The 19,223-nt window shown below is 53.0% G+C and overlaps 1 protein-coding gene across 1 annotated transcript in view; it reads left to right on the top strand.

The window, feature by feature from the left end:
* Window positions 1-7,537: 7,537 nt before the first annotated feature.
* The window catches only part of CCN4 (cellular communication network factor 4), a 33,499-nt gene continuing 21,813 nt past the window's right edge, over window positions 7,538-19,223 (top strand). The window contains exon 1 of the mRNA XM_032873494.1: window positions 7,538-7,702. Coding sequence (XP_032729385.1) covers window positions 7,634-7,702 — 69 coding nt within the window. The 5' untranslated portion in view covers window positions 7,538-7,633. The remainder of the gene's footprint in view (window positions 7,703-19,223) is intronic.

The raw sequence follows: 19,223 nt of genomic DNA, 5'->3' as shown, positions 1-19,223 counted from the left end.
CAACCATTGCGTCCCTTGGTGTTTCCCCGAAGGAGCTGAGAACTTATGTCCACACAAAACCCTGCACACAGATGTTTAATCCAACTAGATTCATCGCTGCCAGACTTGGAAAGAGCCCAGCTGTCCTGCAGGAGGTACATGGAGAAACGTGTGGTATATACAGAAAACGGAATATTATTCCACTCCAATGAGACCCGAGCTCTCAAGGCATAAAGAGGCCTGGGGGAATCCAGAACATATCAGCACATGGGAGACACCAATCTGAAAAGGCTACATGGCTAGATGCTGCCTGATTCTGATTATGTAACCCCCTGAAAAAGGCAAAACTATGCATACAGGAAAAAGATCAGCGGTAGCCACGTGTTGGTGTGAAGGGAAGTGAGCGGACGGAGCACAGAAGATTTTTAGGGCCGTGAAAATACTCGAGGGTGTGTTAATGGATGCAGGTCATTGTGCGTCTTGTCCACACCCGTAGCGCGCGCAACATCAAGAATGAGCCCTAACGTGCCTGTGGACTTCGGGTGATGATCGTGAGTTAGTGACGGTTCATCCCGGGTAGAAAACGGGCATGGTGGCGGAGGACGGTGATAGCGGGGAGGTTGTGTCTGTATACGGGCAGTGGGCACACGGGAAATCTCTATACCTTTCTCTCAACTTTATTTTAAACCTAAAACTAAGAAACTGAAGTCTTAAAAAAAGAAAAAAAAAAACACACACACACACACACACAGAGGGCTTGGGTGAGTTTCCAACACAGAGCAGTAACGCATGCCACGAACTCTCACAGGGATCCCAGACACAGAGCATCACCCATTTTCTTTGATTTAAGACTCACTAAAATCCCAGGCAGTAGATAGCATTGTCCTTTTGGAAGAGGGTGAAGAAGGTTTCTTTTTATTTTATTTTTATTTTTTAATTTTTCAAATTTCTTTTCAGTGAACCGGAATTCATTGTTTATGCACCATACCCAGTGCTCCATGCAATACGTACCCTCCATAATACCCACCACCAGGCTGGCCCATCTCCCACCCCACCGCCCCTTCAAAACCCTCAGATTGTTTTTCAGAGTCCATAGTCTCTCATGGTTCACCTCCCCTTCCAATTTCCCCCAACTCCCTTCTCTTAACTCCCCATGTCCTCCATGCTATTTGTTATGCTCCACAAATCAGTGAAACCATATGATAATTGACTCTCTCTGCTTGACTTATTTCACTCAGCATAATCTCTTCCAGTCCCGTCCATGTTGCTACAAAAGTTGGGTATTCATCCTTTCTGATGGAGGCATAATACTCCATAGTGTATATGGACCACGTCTTCCTTATCCATTCGTCCGTTGAAGGGCATCTTGGTTCTTTCCACAGTTTGGCGACTGTGTTTCTTTTTATAATGACCATCTCTAGAGTCACTGTTGCAAGCAAGGCCCGGGGTCAGCTCAGAGGGGCAGAAATGGAAGGTGTGGTGTGGTCTTCGGAGAGTGTCCCTGCTCCCACCCACAACAGCTGCCTCCCAGCCAGCTGGGAATCCCAGGTGGGAGATGGCGCAGATGCTCCAGGACAAGAGCTCCCAGAGACCTTGTGGGTCCGGGCAGGAAGGGGTCTTGGGGTGGACAAGTTCAGGGCACATTTGCATTTGCATTCAAGGGGTTTCAGGCAAAGTACCTTGCCACCCCTTTAGGAGAAAGCCCCGAAATGCCACCAGGGATTCAAGAAGCAGTCAGCCTAGGTGGCTGCCAGGACAGGCTGTCCCTGTCTCACTGTTTCCATTTGTCTTTCCTCGTCTGTACCTGAGCCCTGCACCCGACCCCCCGCTCATTTTCATCAAAGAGCCCAGCAGAGACCCACGCACTGCTGGGAGGACTATGGGATTTTACTGGAGGAGGTAGGGACAGAGAAGAACTGGAGATATGAGGTCCCAGCCTGCACCCATGCTGGGGACAGGAGACTCACGGTGAGCTAGGGGTGACCCGGGCAGGGACACAGGCAGAGTCTCTGTGATGCAGAGCAAATTACATACTAACCATAACCACGTACTCCACATCTACCACGGACTGAGCACTAATTTAGTCTCCATCATGGCCTAGGAATAGATGATTGTTACCCCCACTTTAGAGACAGGAAAACTGAGGCTCAGAGACTAGAATTGGCTTCCCCAAGATCTGCCACCTGATGACATAACAAAGGGAGAGCTTGCTGTAGACCTGGCTCACCCCAATGTCCTTGCTTTTCCCTTCCACCTTCCCAGATGAAACATGAGGAGTCCTGGGGATCCACACCTCAGGCCAAGGCTGACTCTAGAGGTGTTCTCCTGCCCAGTTCTGTCGTCCTTCTAGAACCAAGGAGTAAGCAGGGGAGCCATCCAAGGGCTGCCTGTGACTCCTGGAGCAGACCTAGCTGTTCTGGCTGAGCACGAGGGAGGTTTACCTTGACCCCTTGGGATCTAGGCAGTCCTGGAGCCAAGGGTCACTCCTTCCAGGGTTCTTCCATTCTTGCTTAGGGCCCAAGAGGAGAGTGGAGCCCTGCCTGGGCACCAAGCAAGCACGGCAGGGAGGCCCCACAGACCCACCTCCGCCTCTGCAGCAGCCAGGTTGGGTCAGGGCAGCTGGCCTCTGTCTCCCAGGCAGGGGTGTGTTATGTGGGTCTGAGGAGCCCCAGGAACTGCCCCAGGAACAGCCCCAGGAACTACACAATATGGGCTCCGTGCTCATTCATGGGACAAACACATGACAAATGGGCTGTGAGCAGATCTGGGGCTTCCTGGGCGTCTGGTGCTGAGCGTCTGGAATCTTCTGTGCATCTGGTTCTGGTCAAAGCGGCCTTACTGTTTGGCCTCGGAATCCTCTCCGATGGCCTCTGTTCTTGAACCTTCTCCTCCAGACCCTCTTTGGAATGTATTCACAGCTCTGGGAGATCTGCTGGAAGAGGCCCCTCGAAGCTGTGCTCAGGCTGAGAGAGAACATGCAAACAGCTAGAGACAGGGATGCTGGGAGAGGTGGAAGCAGAGGCTTCTGGTAATGGGGCTCCAGCCAAAGCCTGCCCTACGCAGCCTCCCCTGTCCTCCGCCACACATGTCTGCAGTGCTGCTGTGTGTCAGGCCTGGGGGCAGGTCACAGAGCTGACCTTGTCCAGACCCTGCTCTGTGCTCCCAGCAGAGGCCGAGTGAGAGCATTCATTAAGACGAGGGGTGCTATGGAGCCCTGATGATGTGCTCAGCTCGTTGAACACACGCTCACACAGCCCTGACTCCAGGCCAGAGATCAGCACCTCCCTCATCCCCATGTTACAGGCGGAGATCAGCAGGCCAACCAGAGAAATCACACACAGCAGGTGAACGGCAGGAGGCAGGATCCCACCCAGGCCTGTGCATTAGCTACACGGGAACGGCAACAGCTACAGTGACATCTAACTGTGAGGCCCAAGTCACACAGAAACCCTCCACTGGGCCTGCTGGGCGGGAGCTGCAGGTCACGTGATGGCCCCTCACGGGGGTGATGGGATGAAGCAGAACCTAAAGATTGCACCCTGGGGACACTGAGGAGCGGCAGAAACCACATGCCAGGAAGGAGTGGAGGGATCAGAAGACCACAGAAGTGAGTGGGAAATAGGAACTGGAAGTTTCCAGGAAGCCGCGTCCCACCCTTCTGCAGGAGGAGCTCGCAAGTGCCCCCCAAACATAGCCCAGGCTCTGCCCTTGACTCTGCGCTGTGACTTGCTGACCCTTCAGCTCTCTGTGCCTCAACTTCCCCAAATATAAAGAGAGATGAAATCAGCACCTCCCTCCCTGTAAAGTGCTCAGAGCAGAACTTAGCACATAGTTCATGCTTCATACGTGACTATTAAGTCAAAACCCTCACTAAGTATTTTACAAAGATGAGTTCAAGGACACAGGTCCTTGCTGTTGGAGGTGGGGGGTGGGGAGAGGCATGGAGACAGGGGACATTGGGAGTGAGGAGACAATGTTCCGTGCGGATGGGGCCCTGTGTAACCCTCCCTCCTTCCCTCCTTCCCTCCTTCCCTCTTCCCTTTCTTTCTTTCTTTCCTTCCTTCCTTCCTTCCTTCCTTCCTTCCTTCCTTCCTTCCCACCCTCCTTCATTCCCTCCTTCTCCTCTTCTCTGCTTCCTTCCTTCCTTTCCTTCCTTCTTTCCTCCCTCCTTCCTTCCCTCTCTCTCTCCTTCCCTCCTTCCTTCTTTCCTCCCTTCCCTCCTTCCCTCCCTCCCTGCCTCCCACCCACCTTCCTTCCCACACACGTTCCCGTTCCCTACTTCCTTCCCACCTGCCCTCCCCCTTCTCTCCTTCCTTCCCTCATCGTCCACACGTCCACCCAGCACCTCTTCACATGCTCTGCTCATGCACCTGGCTGCTCACTCACCGTGTGTCTTAGACCCGCACTCTGCCAGGTTCTGTGTGTCTGCTGGGATATAGCACAGAGAGAAAGATGTGGGGCTGATCTCACCCTCGGACCTCACTGTCTATGAGACCCACCAGGACCTGTGTTGGCAGAGTGGTCAGGGAAAGGAGACGTGGATGCAGAAAACAAAGATGTGGAGCCCAGGCTGGGAAGGCCTGAGAACTGGAACATTCCAGACAGCAGACTTATCTCCGCATGCATTCCTCCATCTGTCAATCCGTCTGTCCATCTACTGCATTCATTCATTCCTGCATTGACTCATTTGTTTGTTCCACGCGTGGTCTGCTTGACGAAAGCCTTGTTTGGAAGCTGCTCAGGTCTGAGTTCCGATCACAATTCCGCTGCCACGTGGTACTTGATCTCCCCAGGCCTCAGTTTCCTCATCTGTAGGACGGGGCTGTGCCAAAACAGGAACTAAGAGGAGGACCCGGTGGGACAGCAAGCATTCCTGGAATGTGGTGAATGTCCCATAAATGGCAGCTAGAGTCCCAGTCACCACCAGCCAGTAGCTTGCAGCTTGTTCAGCTCGAGGGACGGTAGTGCCTGGCCCCGGACCCCCACCCGCCAAGGCAGACCCCAGCCACACACCCAGGCTGCTCCATGAGCTCATTCAAGAAGCCGGACCCCTGAAACAGGATGTGCATAGGGCTATCCGGTCATACTGGTCCATTCTGACGCCGCCCTTCACAAATGCCGAGACACACCTCCCTGTCTCGGGCAGGCCTCCTGATGACCCCGTAGGCACTAACACCATCTTATTTCTTTCTGCAAAGGCAACTGAAATACAGAGAGACCGTTGGTTGTCCAAGGCCCTCCAGTAAGTGGCACCACTCTGCTTGAGTCACAATGTCACCTTTCTCAAGGTGTCATTGGTGCTGAAGGATGGTGGCTTCCAGCAGGACCAGCTGGCCATCTGAGGCTTCCCCTGCAGGGGCAAGTGGTCAGCACTGTGCCACGCTTTGCAGTATCTGCTCCGACTGCCCGTCGTCATCAGATTTCCCAAAACAACCCGGCATTCTCTGGGTTCTGCATGGGTCCTGGCAGAGAATATCCCGAGACTTTGGAAGGTCAAGCTCACTTGTTTGGAAATACCAGGTCCTGACTCGGCCTTGTCAGAGTTCAGAGTCTTGGGTTCTTGCCCCAGGCCTGCCACTAACTTAGTGTATGCCCAGAATCAGCCAGCATCTCTGAGTTTCCACTGTCTCCCTTATGGTCATCAGATATCTCATAGCACGGGACCAGTCTGTACTTGGTGCTCATCAAAGGGTCACCGAACGTGGATTAGCACCTAACACCTTGCATGACTCCTTTAATGACACCTGTTGATGGTGCTTGCTTCATGGGACTTATTCTGAAGACCAGCAAGTAAGTTCATGAGAAGGAAGCAAGGATTCACATTTACTAAGCAGTGTCCATGTACCATAACTCCCCTCCTTGGCCACTTGACATGCATGATTTTTGTAAAGCCCCATATAGCAGTTAGGAGGCATTTGGCACCAAGGAATAAGACACCTAATTTCAGCGTGTTCAGTAAGTCACTGAGTTAATTCACGTAACAGAAAGTCTGGAGGTGACTGTTCCAGGTTTGGTTTAGGAACACCATAAAATCCCAAAGCCCCAGCCTCTTTTCCTCTTTCTGCTCTACCATCCTCAGCACACTGGCTTTTCATCCTCAAGCTTGTGCCTCATGTACTCAATAAGACTGCTGCAGCTCCAGCCATCAACTCCAGCCATCAACTGCACACAAGGTAAAAACAGAATGAGTAGAGAATTTTCTCCTTCTAAGGGATTCATTCTTTTCTAGGAGCCCCCAGCAGATGTTTCTTTATGTCTTACTGGCCAGAATCAGGACAGAGGCCAAATCAATAAATGGAAAGATCACCAGAGTCACCTCTTGAGGGGTCATGTCCATGGTCACAAACCTACACCACACTGAGCAGCCATGCATGCTCCACATCCCCTTGTAGAGGCTGCAGGAAAAGAGAAGAGAGGGAGTGACTTCTCTGGGAACCACAGGGATGGGACCTTGCTGGGGTGTGTGTGGGAACAGCAAGGCGGCCAGCATGGTCAAGTGTAGCACAGGGAGAGAGGACAGAGAAGTGTACGGGGAGGTCTCAGATGCCTCACCAGGACTGGGGATTTTGCATAAATCAGTGGGCGGGCTCAGGGAGCCTGTAGCCTGGAGAGATTGGTTCAATTGGTTCAATTGGAAAGTTGGTTCAATTTTCCAGGGTTCACTTTGATGGCTCTGGGAAGCCATAGAGGACATAGAGGATGGGCATCGGGAGGGGAGGCTGGGAGCCAGTCAGGGAGCCTGGGAACCAGGCGGTTGCTGAGATCCCCATGAGGATGAGGCGGCTGGACAAGGGTAGACAGGGTCCCAGAGGAGACCCCTCACCTGTGTGGCAATGTCCAGCAGGGGCCAGGCGAGGCACCCAAAACTGACAGTGATAACAAGTGCCCAGATGTGGGGAGACAGCTGTTAGCACCAAAAGGGCCTCTTGGGCTGGTGGTAGGGAGAGGCGACACCTGTAAATTGGCCACCACGGCTTCAGTTGGTTGTGGAGGGCTGATGAGAACCCAAGCCCCAGAGCTGAGTTCATTTGAAAATTCCTATCATCTCTAGATGGCTGCTCTCAAAGCCATCCTCCTTCGCTTGCAGCCAGGGAGAGAAGAGTGAATGATGGCAAATGAAAACCAGAAGTAGGAGCAGTCTGAAGAAATGGGAGGGAGTTCATTTCCCTCCGCTGGGAGCGCGTTCAAAGCCCCCCGCCCGCCCAGGGTAACAGTATCCCCACCTCCACCTTGCGCCCTCCCCGATTTCCCCCTCCCCAACTTTATGAAATAGCTGGGCAGGATGACCCCAGCTCCTTCTCTGAGAATTTACTGCCCCAGTGTGAAATCATAGCCCTGTAACTTTCCCTTTAAGAGCTGTCAGAGCGGGAGAGGCTGGCCAAGCTTGGGCTGGAGGTGGGGACAGAGGGAAGAAAGGGAAAAAAAAAAAAAAAAAGGGAGAGAGGCAGGAAAAGTTTTTTCAGAGGAAAATGCAGGGTTTGTCCTTAACTCTGACGTCAGATCTTGCTTTAATAAAACCCCCACAGGGCTGTGGGAAGAGGCATATCTGCTGCTCCTGATGGGCCGGGCCAGTCTCTCGACCCAGCTCCCTGGAGAAGCGGCCGGATCCCTGGAGAGGCTGCTTGGTAGATGCCTTTGCCCCTGACTTCCAGGCATGAGGTGGTTCCTGCCTTGGACGCTGGCAGCAGTGACAGCAGCAGCCGCGGGCAGCGTCCCGGCCACGGTGAGTCCTGCCGGCAGGGGCTTGCAGAGGGGACCCAGATCCCTTTCTCCAGCCGGTTCTGCTACATGGGTGGGCAGATCAAGAGGGGCTGGAAGTGCGAAGGCAAGTGAAGCCCAGGGCGGGAGGAAGGGGACTGTGTGGGGTCGGCTGATCCTGGAGGAATGGGGGGAGGAATAAGCCTTGGGTGGGGGCCCAAGCAAACAGGTGGTCCACACCCTTCTTTCCCCCCTGAAACTCAGAGGAAAGACACTTGTTGGAGCAGGAAATCAGGGCCCTGGACTCCAGTCCCAGCTCTGCCCAGGTTGGCCGTGTGACTTTGGGCCAGTCACTCCTCCCCACACAGCACTAACTGAAGACTTTGGCAGGAGACTTGTGAAGCCTTAGGTTTGGAACTTGAGTCTCCAAGTGCTAGGGATACTACAGAGAGAGGAGTCAGAAAACACCCAGAGAGCCTGGGAAGGCAAATGCCAGCTTTCAACACAAGTGCCTCTCTTAAGCAAACATTGCCTGGGCGTGCTTTCCATCCCCAGCTGCTGGTGTCTCGGGCTGGCACAGCCCTCTACAGCTTAGGATGCATGTGCCTTGGGGCCCTGCACGTGACACCTGCTGCTTCAAGGGATCCCGAGATTTCTCTCTCTCTCCTCTCTCTAGCCCAGGGCACGCCAAAGGGAAAAGGGAGGGGTCTGCACCTCCAAGAGGCCAGGGGAGCAAGACGCGTGGCGGCACACAGCCAGCCTACTGGCGTGGGGATGGGGCAGACCCAGGATGCAAAGGAGGTGGGCAGCAGGGAAGAACAGAATCCAAGACCCTGCGGCCCCGGGCCAACGCCTGCTGCCTGTAGTAGTGCCCAGAGGCAGGGAGAAGCTTTCATCACCAACTCCCCATGACGGTTTGCTTGGGGATCAATGCGCTCCATTTGTGGATGGGGGAGCTGAGGCTCAGGGGTAAAGTGACTCACCCACGGGCTCAAAGACATGGGTTCTGATTCAACCAGATCTGAGGCTAAGAGCTGGCCTCTGACCACAGCCCAGTTGCCTCTGGACCTGGGGGTGAGGTGGGGTAGAGCTTCTTCCAAGCACTGTAGTAAGATTAAGGAAGGTAGGGAGTGTACCTGTGTGATTTGTTGTGAAATCCTTTGAACCTTGTGTCCCCGCCCAGGATGGGTGCCAAGCCGCGCTACAAAAAGAGATACTAACTTCACTTTATAAAAGAAAGAAACGGAAGCTCGGGGCAAGCAAGGGACTTACCCAGGGTCTCACAATGAGTAAGTGATCAGGGCTCCAATTTAGATCTTCCCCTGCCAAATCCCACTCTTCCTTCTAGAACTTGCCTAGCTGAGGGGAAACCGAGCATTTCCTACAGACTGCAGCAACCATGAGGAGCCATAGCAGCCTTTTCTGGGGGTTGCTATAGCTGGGAGGACAAGGGGTGGATGGAGGAGAGGTGAGACGGGTAGGGTAGCAGGAGTGTGAGTGAGAAGAAGGAAAGAAGCTGACGGCAGAGCCAAGTACCCTGGAGCCCATTACCTCCCATAGCAGGTAGTGCTGGGGGAGAGAGGGGTCCAGATCCACGGGCCCAGCCATGGGGCCATGTAGCCAGGGAGACAAGAGCCCGGACAGATCCGGACAGCAGGCTGGAGGGGAGGCTCCTGGGAGGACATCAGGCTCCTCTCTTCTGTGTAGCCAACCCTCACCCCAGAGGACATTCTCTGGGTCCCCAGCACGCCCCACCCTACACTGCATCCAGATTAAGGCGCTCCCAGCATTGAGACCTCTCGGAGCATCCTAACGTTCCCAGCAAGGGCTGGGAGACAGATGGCGACCAGGGCTTTGCTTTCTAGCCAAACTCCATACGTAGCTGTCCTCTGCTCACTAGTGTATAATAGGAATGCAAGTTCCCTTAGGGGCCCAGTGGGGTTTTAATGGAAAAATGATTATAGAGGTTCATATGGAAGACAAGGTTTGTGGGAATTGCCAAGAAAACTGGAGGAAATAGTGTTCTGAGGGAAGACTTGCCCTATGGGATAGTGAATCTGTGACTGAAGGAGCAAGATGCCAACCAGGGAGAGAAACGTTGAGGAGGACAGGGCAGTGTGCTCAGAAACTCAGCCAGTCGACTTGAGAACGTGATATCTGTGATAAAGGTGACTACAGATACGACCGGTTTTCCCATCTCTTTGTTCTCTTCTTCCTCCTACGTGGAGAGTACCCAGCCTGTGCCACGAGAACGGGGCTACCTTTAGTGGGTGATCTCACATGCCCTGCCAGGTGCTCCAGACCTTCCTCGAAGCATCCAACAGCCACGGGCATTCATCAAACACCTGAAATCCTCATCGCAAAACCCTGGAGTGGATGTGATGACCCCTCTTTGTAGATGCCCAAACTGAAAGTCAGAGAGGGTCAGTTATTTGCCCAAGGTCACACAGCTGGTGATCAGCAGAGTGGACTTTGAACCTAGGTCCCGTGCTTTGCCATACGGCCGGCTGCCTTCCTGGTCCAGGTACTTGCAGAGAAATGAGAGGCACAGAGTTTCTGCCCCTACAGAGAGTACAGGCTAGAGACAGATGACAGCCACCATGCGTGGGGAAGTGAGTCAGCAGGGACGGAGTCATCCAGGAGGGAGAGGCTGGGTGCAGGCTCGGCCCCTGGCTGTGCCAGCTTCAGCAGGACCCTTAACTACTCCGGGCCTCTCTGTCTTCTCTTGTTAATCGGGGCTCACGACCTCGGTCCTACCCAGCTCCCTGCTGGGGCTAAGGAATGACCACAGGACTGCGTCAGGGAAGCTGCCCAGAAGCCTGTGACTGGGTAAACAAATTACGTGCCAGGAATTCCTAGGTACACATTGGGTCTGTGATAGTGTGCGGAGGAGACTCACGCCCCTTCTCCCCTGTGCATGTACGTGGGGACGGGCACAGGTGTGCGCGTGCACGTGTGTCTGAGATTGCAGCTCGTCTGAGTGTACAAATCGGCGTGGTGTGTGTGAATACATATGGATGCGCATGTGCGGTATGGGGCGCACGCTCATTTTCCGCTCCTAGGACCGACCGCCGGGCACTGCGGCCCAGGATGTGGCATGTCCCTTTTAAACACGTGAGAACAGAGGTGACACGCCTTCTTTACATTGCTTGTCCATAACTTTGGACCTGAGCCAGCATTTCAAATCCTCCCCCACCCCCGCCCCTGCTTGGAGCCTCTTCCTGCAGCTTTGCTGCTCTGCTCACACTGGCAACCCCTCCCACTCGCGGCTTGTCCCGGCTGCTGGAGTGAGTGCAGCACGGGCAGGCATTTCCCACCTGGCACGGCGCTTGGCAGAGCCTCAGCATCTGGAATGGGCATGGGAGCAGTGCTCCTTGGGGAACCTGATCCCGGCCAGGGGTGGGGCAGTACCTCTGGCCCGTCAGCAGACTCACCACCCCCAGCGTTTAGAAAAGGCCCCTGCCCCATGCCAACAAAGCAGCCAAATGCCAGGAAGCAGCCTTTGGCTTTATACAAGGATTTGTGCCTGGGGTTCCTCCCAGGAGCCTCAGCCATCTCTCTGGGCAGCTGGGAGGGGCCGCTACACACACGGGTTTCCATATGGGAGCAAGGAAAGTAAGACAGGAATGGCCCAGGCGGGGGTCCCAACAGGGGCTGGGAGCCTTGCCAACAACAGCCAGGAAAGCAAAGCAAGGAAGGAAGTTTTGAGCAAGAACCACAGAATGCTGTGAATGTCTGAGAGCAAGGCTTCAGCACATGGTACATTCATTCAACACCTCAGGAGCTCCCCAGGTCTCAGAAACACTGATGATAATGAAAGCAATCACTCTGTAAACGCTCACGGTGTCCTACCCACCTGTATCTATCAGCTCACTTGAAAACCACACCCAAGAAGCAGGCAGCATCCTTCTCCCGCCACCATCCAACGTGGCCACTCACTGTGTGAGGCCACCAAGTGCCAGAAATGTGGCTCATCCCATGTGAGATGGAGAACACGCATCAGATTTCAGACTCGGTATGAGCACAAGAACATCACAAGCTCACTGTAAATTTTTCTATTGGCTCCATGTTGAAACAAGAATATTTTCAATACTTTGGGTTAAACAAATAGAGTGTTAAACTTCCACTAGTTTCTTATTGGTTTTTCAGTGCAGCTGCTAGAAAATATAAAATTCCATATATGGTTCATCTTGTGTTTTACTAGATACTGTTGGCCTGGGAAGACGCAATTGTGTATAGATGGATTTTAATAAGTGGAGAGAGAAAGATATAAAGTGCTCTAATCCCAGCACCTCCACCAAGCCAGTCTCTTTATCTGTGAAAAGATGTAATATTAGTACTTGTTTCCTTGGGTTACTGACAAGATTAAAGAATGAAACAGAGATAAAGCATACGAACCCCCAGCACATGCAAGGGGAGGTGGGGACATGATTCACATCCCAGCTTGAGAGGAAGCATTGGCCACCGACAAGTGCCAGGTCTGAACAAATGAGCAGAGGTTCAGAAAGACCCCAGAGTCAGCAGCAGGTGGGCGAGAGGAGGGGCAGACTTACCTGTGGGCCGTATAGGGCTCAGGGTTGAGTTGGTCTCTTAAGCTCTCAAGATTTCCCCATCCTGGCAAGCTTTCCAGTACACTTTGAGGGAGTCAAGGAACATATTTGGATTATCATGTAGGAGAAATACTAGTGGTGGCTGTGATGAGGAGGATGGAGCTGATTGATGGTGGTGCTGTGCTGAAGGTGATGATGATGAAGTTGGGGATAATGATGGTGGTGGTGGTGATGGTGACGATAGTGGTAATAATGGTAGTGATGATGGTGATGATGGTGAAGATGGTGATGATGGTGATGATGGTGATGATGATGATGGTAATAGTGATGGTGTTGGTGATGGTGTTGGTGATGGCTCTCCTTCTGGGCCCTCCAGGGGTTTCCTCTGACCTAGAGGCTCAAGTGCACACACGGACATTGGAGGGAAGAGAGTGAACTCTGCAAACGGGGTGGTCGAGAGTAAACCATGGAGTCTGAATTTAGAAGGGGCCCATCTTGAGCACCTCACTTAGCTTTTTAAAGTCTCAGTGCCCTGTGACACAGGGATCTGCTCCTGAATGTCACTATGCCAGGGGACGATGGTGATGATGGTGATGATGATGATGGTGATGGTGATGAATGTGATGATGATGATGTTGGTGATGGTGATGGTGGTCATGATGGTGGTGATGGTGGTGGTGATAGTGGTGATGATGGTGATGGTGATGGTGATGAAGGTGATGATGGTGACAGTGATGGTGACAGTGATGGTGTTGGTGATGATAGTGGTAATGATGGTGATGGTGGTGATGGTGATGGTGTTGGTGATGGTGGTGGTGGTGGTCGTGGTGGTGATGGTGGTGGTGATGATGGTGGTGGTTGGGCTAATGGTGATGATAGTGATGATGGTGGTGGTGGTGATGAAGATGGTCATGGTGGGGATGGTGATGAAGATGGAGATGATGGTGATGGTTGTGGTGGGGTGAAGTTGGTAAAGACGACGGTGGTCTTGATGATGGTGCTGATGGTGGTGGTGCTGATGAATTATGGTGTTTGTAGTTGAGACTTGTGTCTTACAACCTTGAATCCCTTGATGCTGATAGCCCACCTACTTACTCACTCCATGGATGCTCACAGCCTTGCTGTGCACTCAGCCCCTTCCTATTTCTAGAGACATGGTGATAAATGGTCATCTCTGTCCTACTCTCAAGAATGGCTCATGTGTTGGAGATAGACTTTTATGCTAGCAGAGAGGAGCATGTTGAAGAATCCAAAAGGAAGCTCAGAGGGCTTCAGGAGAAAAACACCAATTCTGGGGCTCTGAACCTGATTTCCTGGGGAGAGACCCCAGGTACATGCACATTAACTGGCACCTTGGTGATTCTTAACACACACCTGAATTCAAAAATCACCCCTGTCTCTCCTCTAGCCTTGACATTCTGCTCATCTTCCAACTGTCTTCCTGTGCTTCTCTGTGAAAGGGGGAGGTGGAGGAGGAAGGAGAGACAGACTCGGAGAAGGAACTGTGCCTCTCAAAGCATGAATGATGGACATTCCAGGGGATGTGATATTATCTGTGCCCACCCACCCCAAGGCCATCAGCCTGGAGGGAAGTCCAGGCTTGGGACATCGACTACGGGACTGCTAAGGCTCAGTAGGGGTGGGCAGGGGGAGTGAGAAGAAATGAGAGTCTGGGGCCCAAAGAAGAGGAAGGAGGGATCCAGCCTTGCCCTTCTGGGAATCCTGCATTTAGCCTTGGAGGTGAGAGAAGAGGCGTGTTCTACGAGCCTGCCCAGGTCAGGGTGGGTCTGGGGGGGGAAGGGAGGAGGAATATTCTGAAAGAGCAAGGATGTGTCACTCTATCATTGGGGCAGATGGTGGACTGGCCTGGTTGCTCACCTTCTCAGTGCTTGTTATCTGGTTTTAAAACTGAGGAGACTGGGCTTGACTCCTAAGCTTGCTTCCAGCTGGAGCCACCAGAGTCCTGGGGTCCATTCACAGATTCACCGGGCGGCCGATCATCACACCAGGAACAGAGATCATGGGCTGGGATTCTCATGTTGTTGCTGTAGGACAGGACAGTGAAAGGGGTGTCCCATGCTCTGGGATGACCCTCCAGATATGCCTCTTCCCTTTAAGGTGTCCGAAGATGATTTCCTGTTTGCCTACATCTCGTCTTTCAACCCTCAGAGTGTATCGCTGGTCTCATAAAGCCGTAAAGCACACCCCCCAGCTTAATCTCCATAGGATCCCACCCCAATCAGGCCCAGTCCCGAGGATCCCCAAGTACTCCCTACAAAAAGCAATCCCAGGCTCCCCAGGCCTACTGAGTCAGGCTGGGCAGGGATCCAGGACTCCAGAGGTTTAACACTTCCCACCACGATGAACCTTGAGGTCTTGAAAGTTCGGGAGGTGCCCTGGTGGGTAACAGCGCCCTTGGAGGACTTCAGTCCCCAGCTGCCTCCCCATCTCGGCGAGGAAGTCTCCATCTGGCCCTGAGGCCACCCTTGTCTTCAGGTCCCCCACTCCTCTCACAGCGGGAGAACTGTGACCTTCTGCTGGCCCTCCTTCTGGGCCCTCCAGGGCTTTCCTCTGACCTAGAGGCTCAAGTGCACACACGGACATTGGAGGGAAGAGAGTGAACTCTGCAAACGGGGTGGTCGAGAGTAAACCATGGAGTTTGACTTTAGAAGGGGCCCATCTTGAGCACCTCACTTAGCTTTTTAAAGTCTCAGTGTCCTGTGACACAGGGATCTGCTCCTGAGTGTCACTGTGCCAGGGGACGAGCTGGGTCGAACACAGAGCCCAAAGCAGGTGGGCGTGCCCTGAACACCGCTGTCCTCCCCACTCTGAGTCTGGCCAATCCTGCCTTCCACGCTCATCCTCTGGGACTGCCTTCGTTCACCTTCTTCTCTACTTCAAGGACCATTGTCCCAAATACACAAGTGTCCTCTCTCCTGGTCATAGGCCCCTGCTGTTCCTTCTGCCTGAAATGTTTTCCCTCTCTTCTCTGTTGCTGAAATTGATACTGTTGGAACTGGCACCCTCTAGGAAATTTCCTTTGGTTTCCTCCCAGGTGGAGCAGCCAGTGGGCACCCATGGGTCCTTGTTCTTGCCCACATAGAAGGAAACATGTCACCGTGTTGGAGCCCTCTGCTGGCCCCACCCCATGCATGAGCCATCCTCCCTCATGCCCCTACCTCCAGCAAGGATACACACCTGGGACCTTGGCACATGCTGTGCCCCACCCCCCGGCCTTGAGCACCTTCTGGACCTGACACTTCCTGGTGGATAACAGTGAGGCTGAATATTAGAAGTGGCCAATACATACTCTTCATTGGTCGGTTGAATGAATGAATGAATGAATGAATAAAGCCAGAAAGGCTGGGCAGGATGGGTATAGAGGGGAAGGGAGGGAAGGAAGCTATGACACTGACCTTTACGGAAGAGGCTTTGCGCTGGGGAAGGGGACAGGGAATCTGACAAGACTGGGCCTGAATGCTAAGAGGGCTGAACGGGGAGCAGGCACTTATGGACTGACTTCCTGAGCTCAGAACAAGGAATCCAAAGGCGTGGTCCTCGTCAGGCTCTGATTTAGTCTCTGAGCCCCCGTTTCTCCATCTGAAATGTAGACAAGAAACCTGGGCTGCCTGTGCTGGATGGCGTGCTGGTTGGGGGCAGGCGGCGGCACACAGCCCGGGGCCAGAACCAGCTCTGCCATTTCTCAGCGCAGCATCAGCTTTTCATTCATAAAATGGACTTTAAAAGCCCGGCTGATGTCTGTCCTCCCAGCCTGCGTTGGACCCGATCCAGGATGGGGGAAAGGAGCTGAGGTCAGGTTCTGGATGCTGGAGGGAGGAACTACCTTTATCAGAGGCCCAGTTCAGCCAGCCAAGAGTGCTGGAAGGTGCCAGAAGATTGCCTCACCCCAGCCTGCCCTGCGGGGGAGCAAAGGGTGGTCCAAAGCCACAAGTCTCAGCCTGGGGGCTAGAGCCCGGGACCTCCCACCTCCAGGTATGGGCTTAAGAGCTAAAGAACTTTCTCTTGGCTCCATTGGGCAGCTGCTTCCTCTTCCCCTATATGAAGAACAGGCCTAACCTTAGCTGATGGCAATTTTTTCCACCCTTGTCGCTATTGGCTATTGCTCCCGGACTAGCCCTGTCCCTGGCCACCCCATGGCCACTGCCATTTCTAGACCCAGGACAGGGAATCCCCCCAGTTCCTTTTGGTGAATTGCAGGAACTGGACATTGGGCAAGAGAAGGGCCGCTTAGAAGTCACTGGAGGATTATGAGATCCAGAGTCCGAAGACCAGAGGGTGTAATTTTCCTGCTGTGTGTTAACTTCTGTGGACCTCAGTTTCCCCATCTGTCAAATTGAGACCATGAGGGCTGACCTCACAGGGCTATTTTGATCATCACCTGGCACAGTGGGTTGGCTAAGTCATGAAAGACTATTTCCTCCAGGGATGCACATATCCCAGGCATGGCTCTTAAGGTCTTCTGACCATGGCCCCGGCCTACCTTCTCCGCATCCCTGAACCCTAAAGCCCCAACCTTGACCACAGGTCATTCCTGTGCCACACTGCATCACTGTTACCAGCACACCCTGCTCCTGCTGTTTCTCTCTCTGCCCTTCTGGTCAATTCTCAGTCATCCTTCAGGACATAGTGCACAGGACGCCTCCTCCAAAAAGCACTCCCTGTTCCTATGCCCCCACCCCTTACCTTCTTGTCTTGCTCTCAAAGCCCTTATTTAGACTCTGCTGAGACAGCACGTGGTGTGGCCATTGGAGTTAAAATCCCACCCCTGCCATTTGTGGGTGGCCTTGGGTAGATTATCTGACCTTTCTGGGGATCGGTTTACGCATCTGTATATTGGGAAAGATGGTTGCAAAAGCCACACGCCTCTTGGGGTTGTCATGAGTTATACAGAATGAAAACGATTAGGAGGCACAAAAGGCAACATGCAGAACCCCATATAGACCTGGCATTGATCTTGATTCAGAGAAACCATCCCATTAAGAAAAAAAAGAAATCTTGGAGACACATTCACGAAATTTGAATAAGGACTAAGGTCTAGGTACTAACCAGAGAAAATCACGACACTGTAACTGATTTTATTGGTGTGACCATTGTATGGGGGTTACATTTTTTAAAAATTTCTCGTACTTTCGTGCACCCTCAAGAATCTCAGGTAAAATCACGCGGTGTCTGGGATTTGCTCTGAAATCCTCAGGGAAGGAACGCATGTGAGTAGCCGGGAGTAACAGATCCAGAAAGAGCCACACAGCGTTGATAATCGCTGAGGCTGGTGAAAGGTACGAGAGGTGGGATTATTCTCCCGACTTTGGTGAACATCCACACTTATCTCTCACAAAGAACGACGAGCAAACACTGCCTATAAAAGATTGAACAGTAAATAGGCTTCGTGAGCTAGAAGGTCTCTGAGGAATATTCTTCTTTGTTTTGGTTGTTTTTCACAAAGTTTTTTGAAAGTGGGAAATCCATCCTGCCCCTTACAAAATGCAGTGGGCCAGATGTGGTCGATGGGCTGCAATTTCCAATCCTTGCTCTGGACGCACTTACCCCTTTTAGGGTCCTGTCTCCTCAGAAGGCGGGGTGCTCCTTGAAGCTTCGTACTGGGAACCTCGGAGATGCTTCATGTGCTTGGTGAATGAATGAAGGCACAAACGACTGAACGGACGCACAAGGGCTTGTTATTTGGAAAGAAGTCTGGCTTCCTGAGTCTTCAGCCCTGTCCTATAAAGTCGAGTCCCCCACCCCTTCCAGAAGCTCACAAGACTGCATGTTTATAAAAACAATTAGCAGAAAAATCTCCCAAACTCTTGCACACCCTGTGACCTGCAGCCTGGCCAATACTGAGTCATCTGCGGGACTTTCAGTTTCTGCGTGGGAGCCAGGGCCGGGCATGGAAGGGTCCGGGCAGTGCTGGGTCCTCCCCTCACTCAGGCATGGTGGCATTAGGGGTGGGGAACTAAGATCTTTCTGAGACAGTGCCCACCTGAAGCCAGCCCCACCAGGAACACGGCTTACAGGCTCCTAGGGGTGCTCTCCTACAAGGAGCTCAGGAAATAGGGGTCCACTGGCTTACAGCGTGACTGTTCCTGTCCCTCGTACCAGACATGAGAACAAAGTGGTAGAGAAGGCAGGTGGGCTGCGGGGGTCCCCACAGCTCTACGCCCAGGCCAGAGAGGGTCACAGTCTTCCGCTGCTCCCAGGGCCCTCTTTTCTGTAAAGAGGTGAACAGAAACTGCTTCCAGACAGGGCAGCCCTTTCCTGAGGCCCCCAGATCACAGCTGGGATCTGCTTAGACCATTTCTGTCTAAAGGCTGCCCCCTTGTGGAGCACGTCGTTGCGGCCTCCCAAAAGCAGAGAAACCAGGCTCCAGGACCATCCCCTTCGGGAACTGAGCACTCCCCTCATCCCGCGCCCCCCACCCCCCGCCAGGCACCTTCCTGGGCACTGAGGAGGCGGGAAAGACAGCCCTGCCTTGAAAACCCTCTGGTGAGAGGTTCCCATCTCCTCTCCTGGGGTCCTTGGCAACTTGGGCTCGACCCCATTAGAATCCTCACCACCCGGTGGGGTAGTCTTGATGCTGTGCCCTTTCCTCTCCCAAGAGTGCTCCTGTCCCCGATGAGCTACACACACACACTCAGAAGACGATGGTGTCCATCTCTGTCATCAAGCAGAACATTTCAGTCTCCTGGGTGCCCCACCCCATCCCGGCCGGCTTCCTACTTTCCGCTCCCTTGCCTGCTGCCATGTGTTCTTGGAGAACGGATAATGCAAGTCAAACTGTAGATTCACTTGTTCTCCGGTCCATTTTCAGAGGCTGGAAAACACCATAAAATCCACAGTTACTGCTCATGGTTAAACAGCATCTCCAAGCTCCATTTGTAGCATTTCCTACAGGGGCTTTAAATTTGTTGCCCCCAATCTTCATTTGCTTAAGTTTGTCTAGTAAGTTCCATCGAAGGGATCAACTCCTTTCTCACA

This window comes from Lontra canadensis, unplaced genomic scaffold, assembly GCF_010015895.1.
Source record: "Lontra canadensis isolate GAN:19392208 unplaced genomic scaffold, GSC_riverotter_1.0 scaffold49, whole genome shotgun sequence".
NCBI lineage: Eukaryota > Metazoa > Chordata > Mammalia > Carnivora > Mustelidae > Lontra > Lontra canadensis.
Note: the sequence above shows the minus strand (reverse complement) of the source record. Positions and strands in the feature narration are given on the sequence as shown.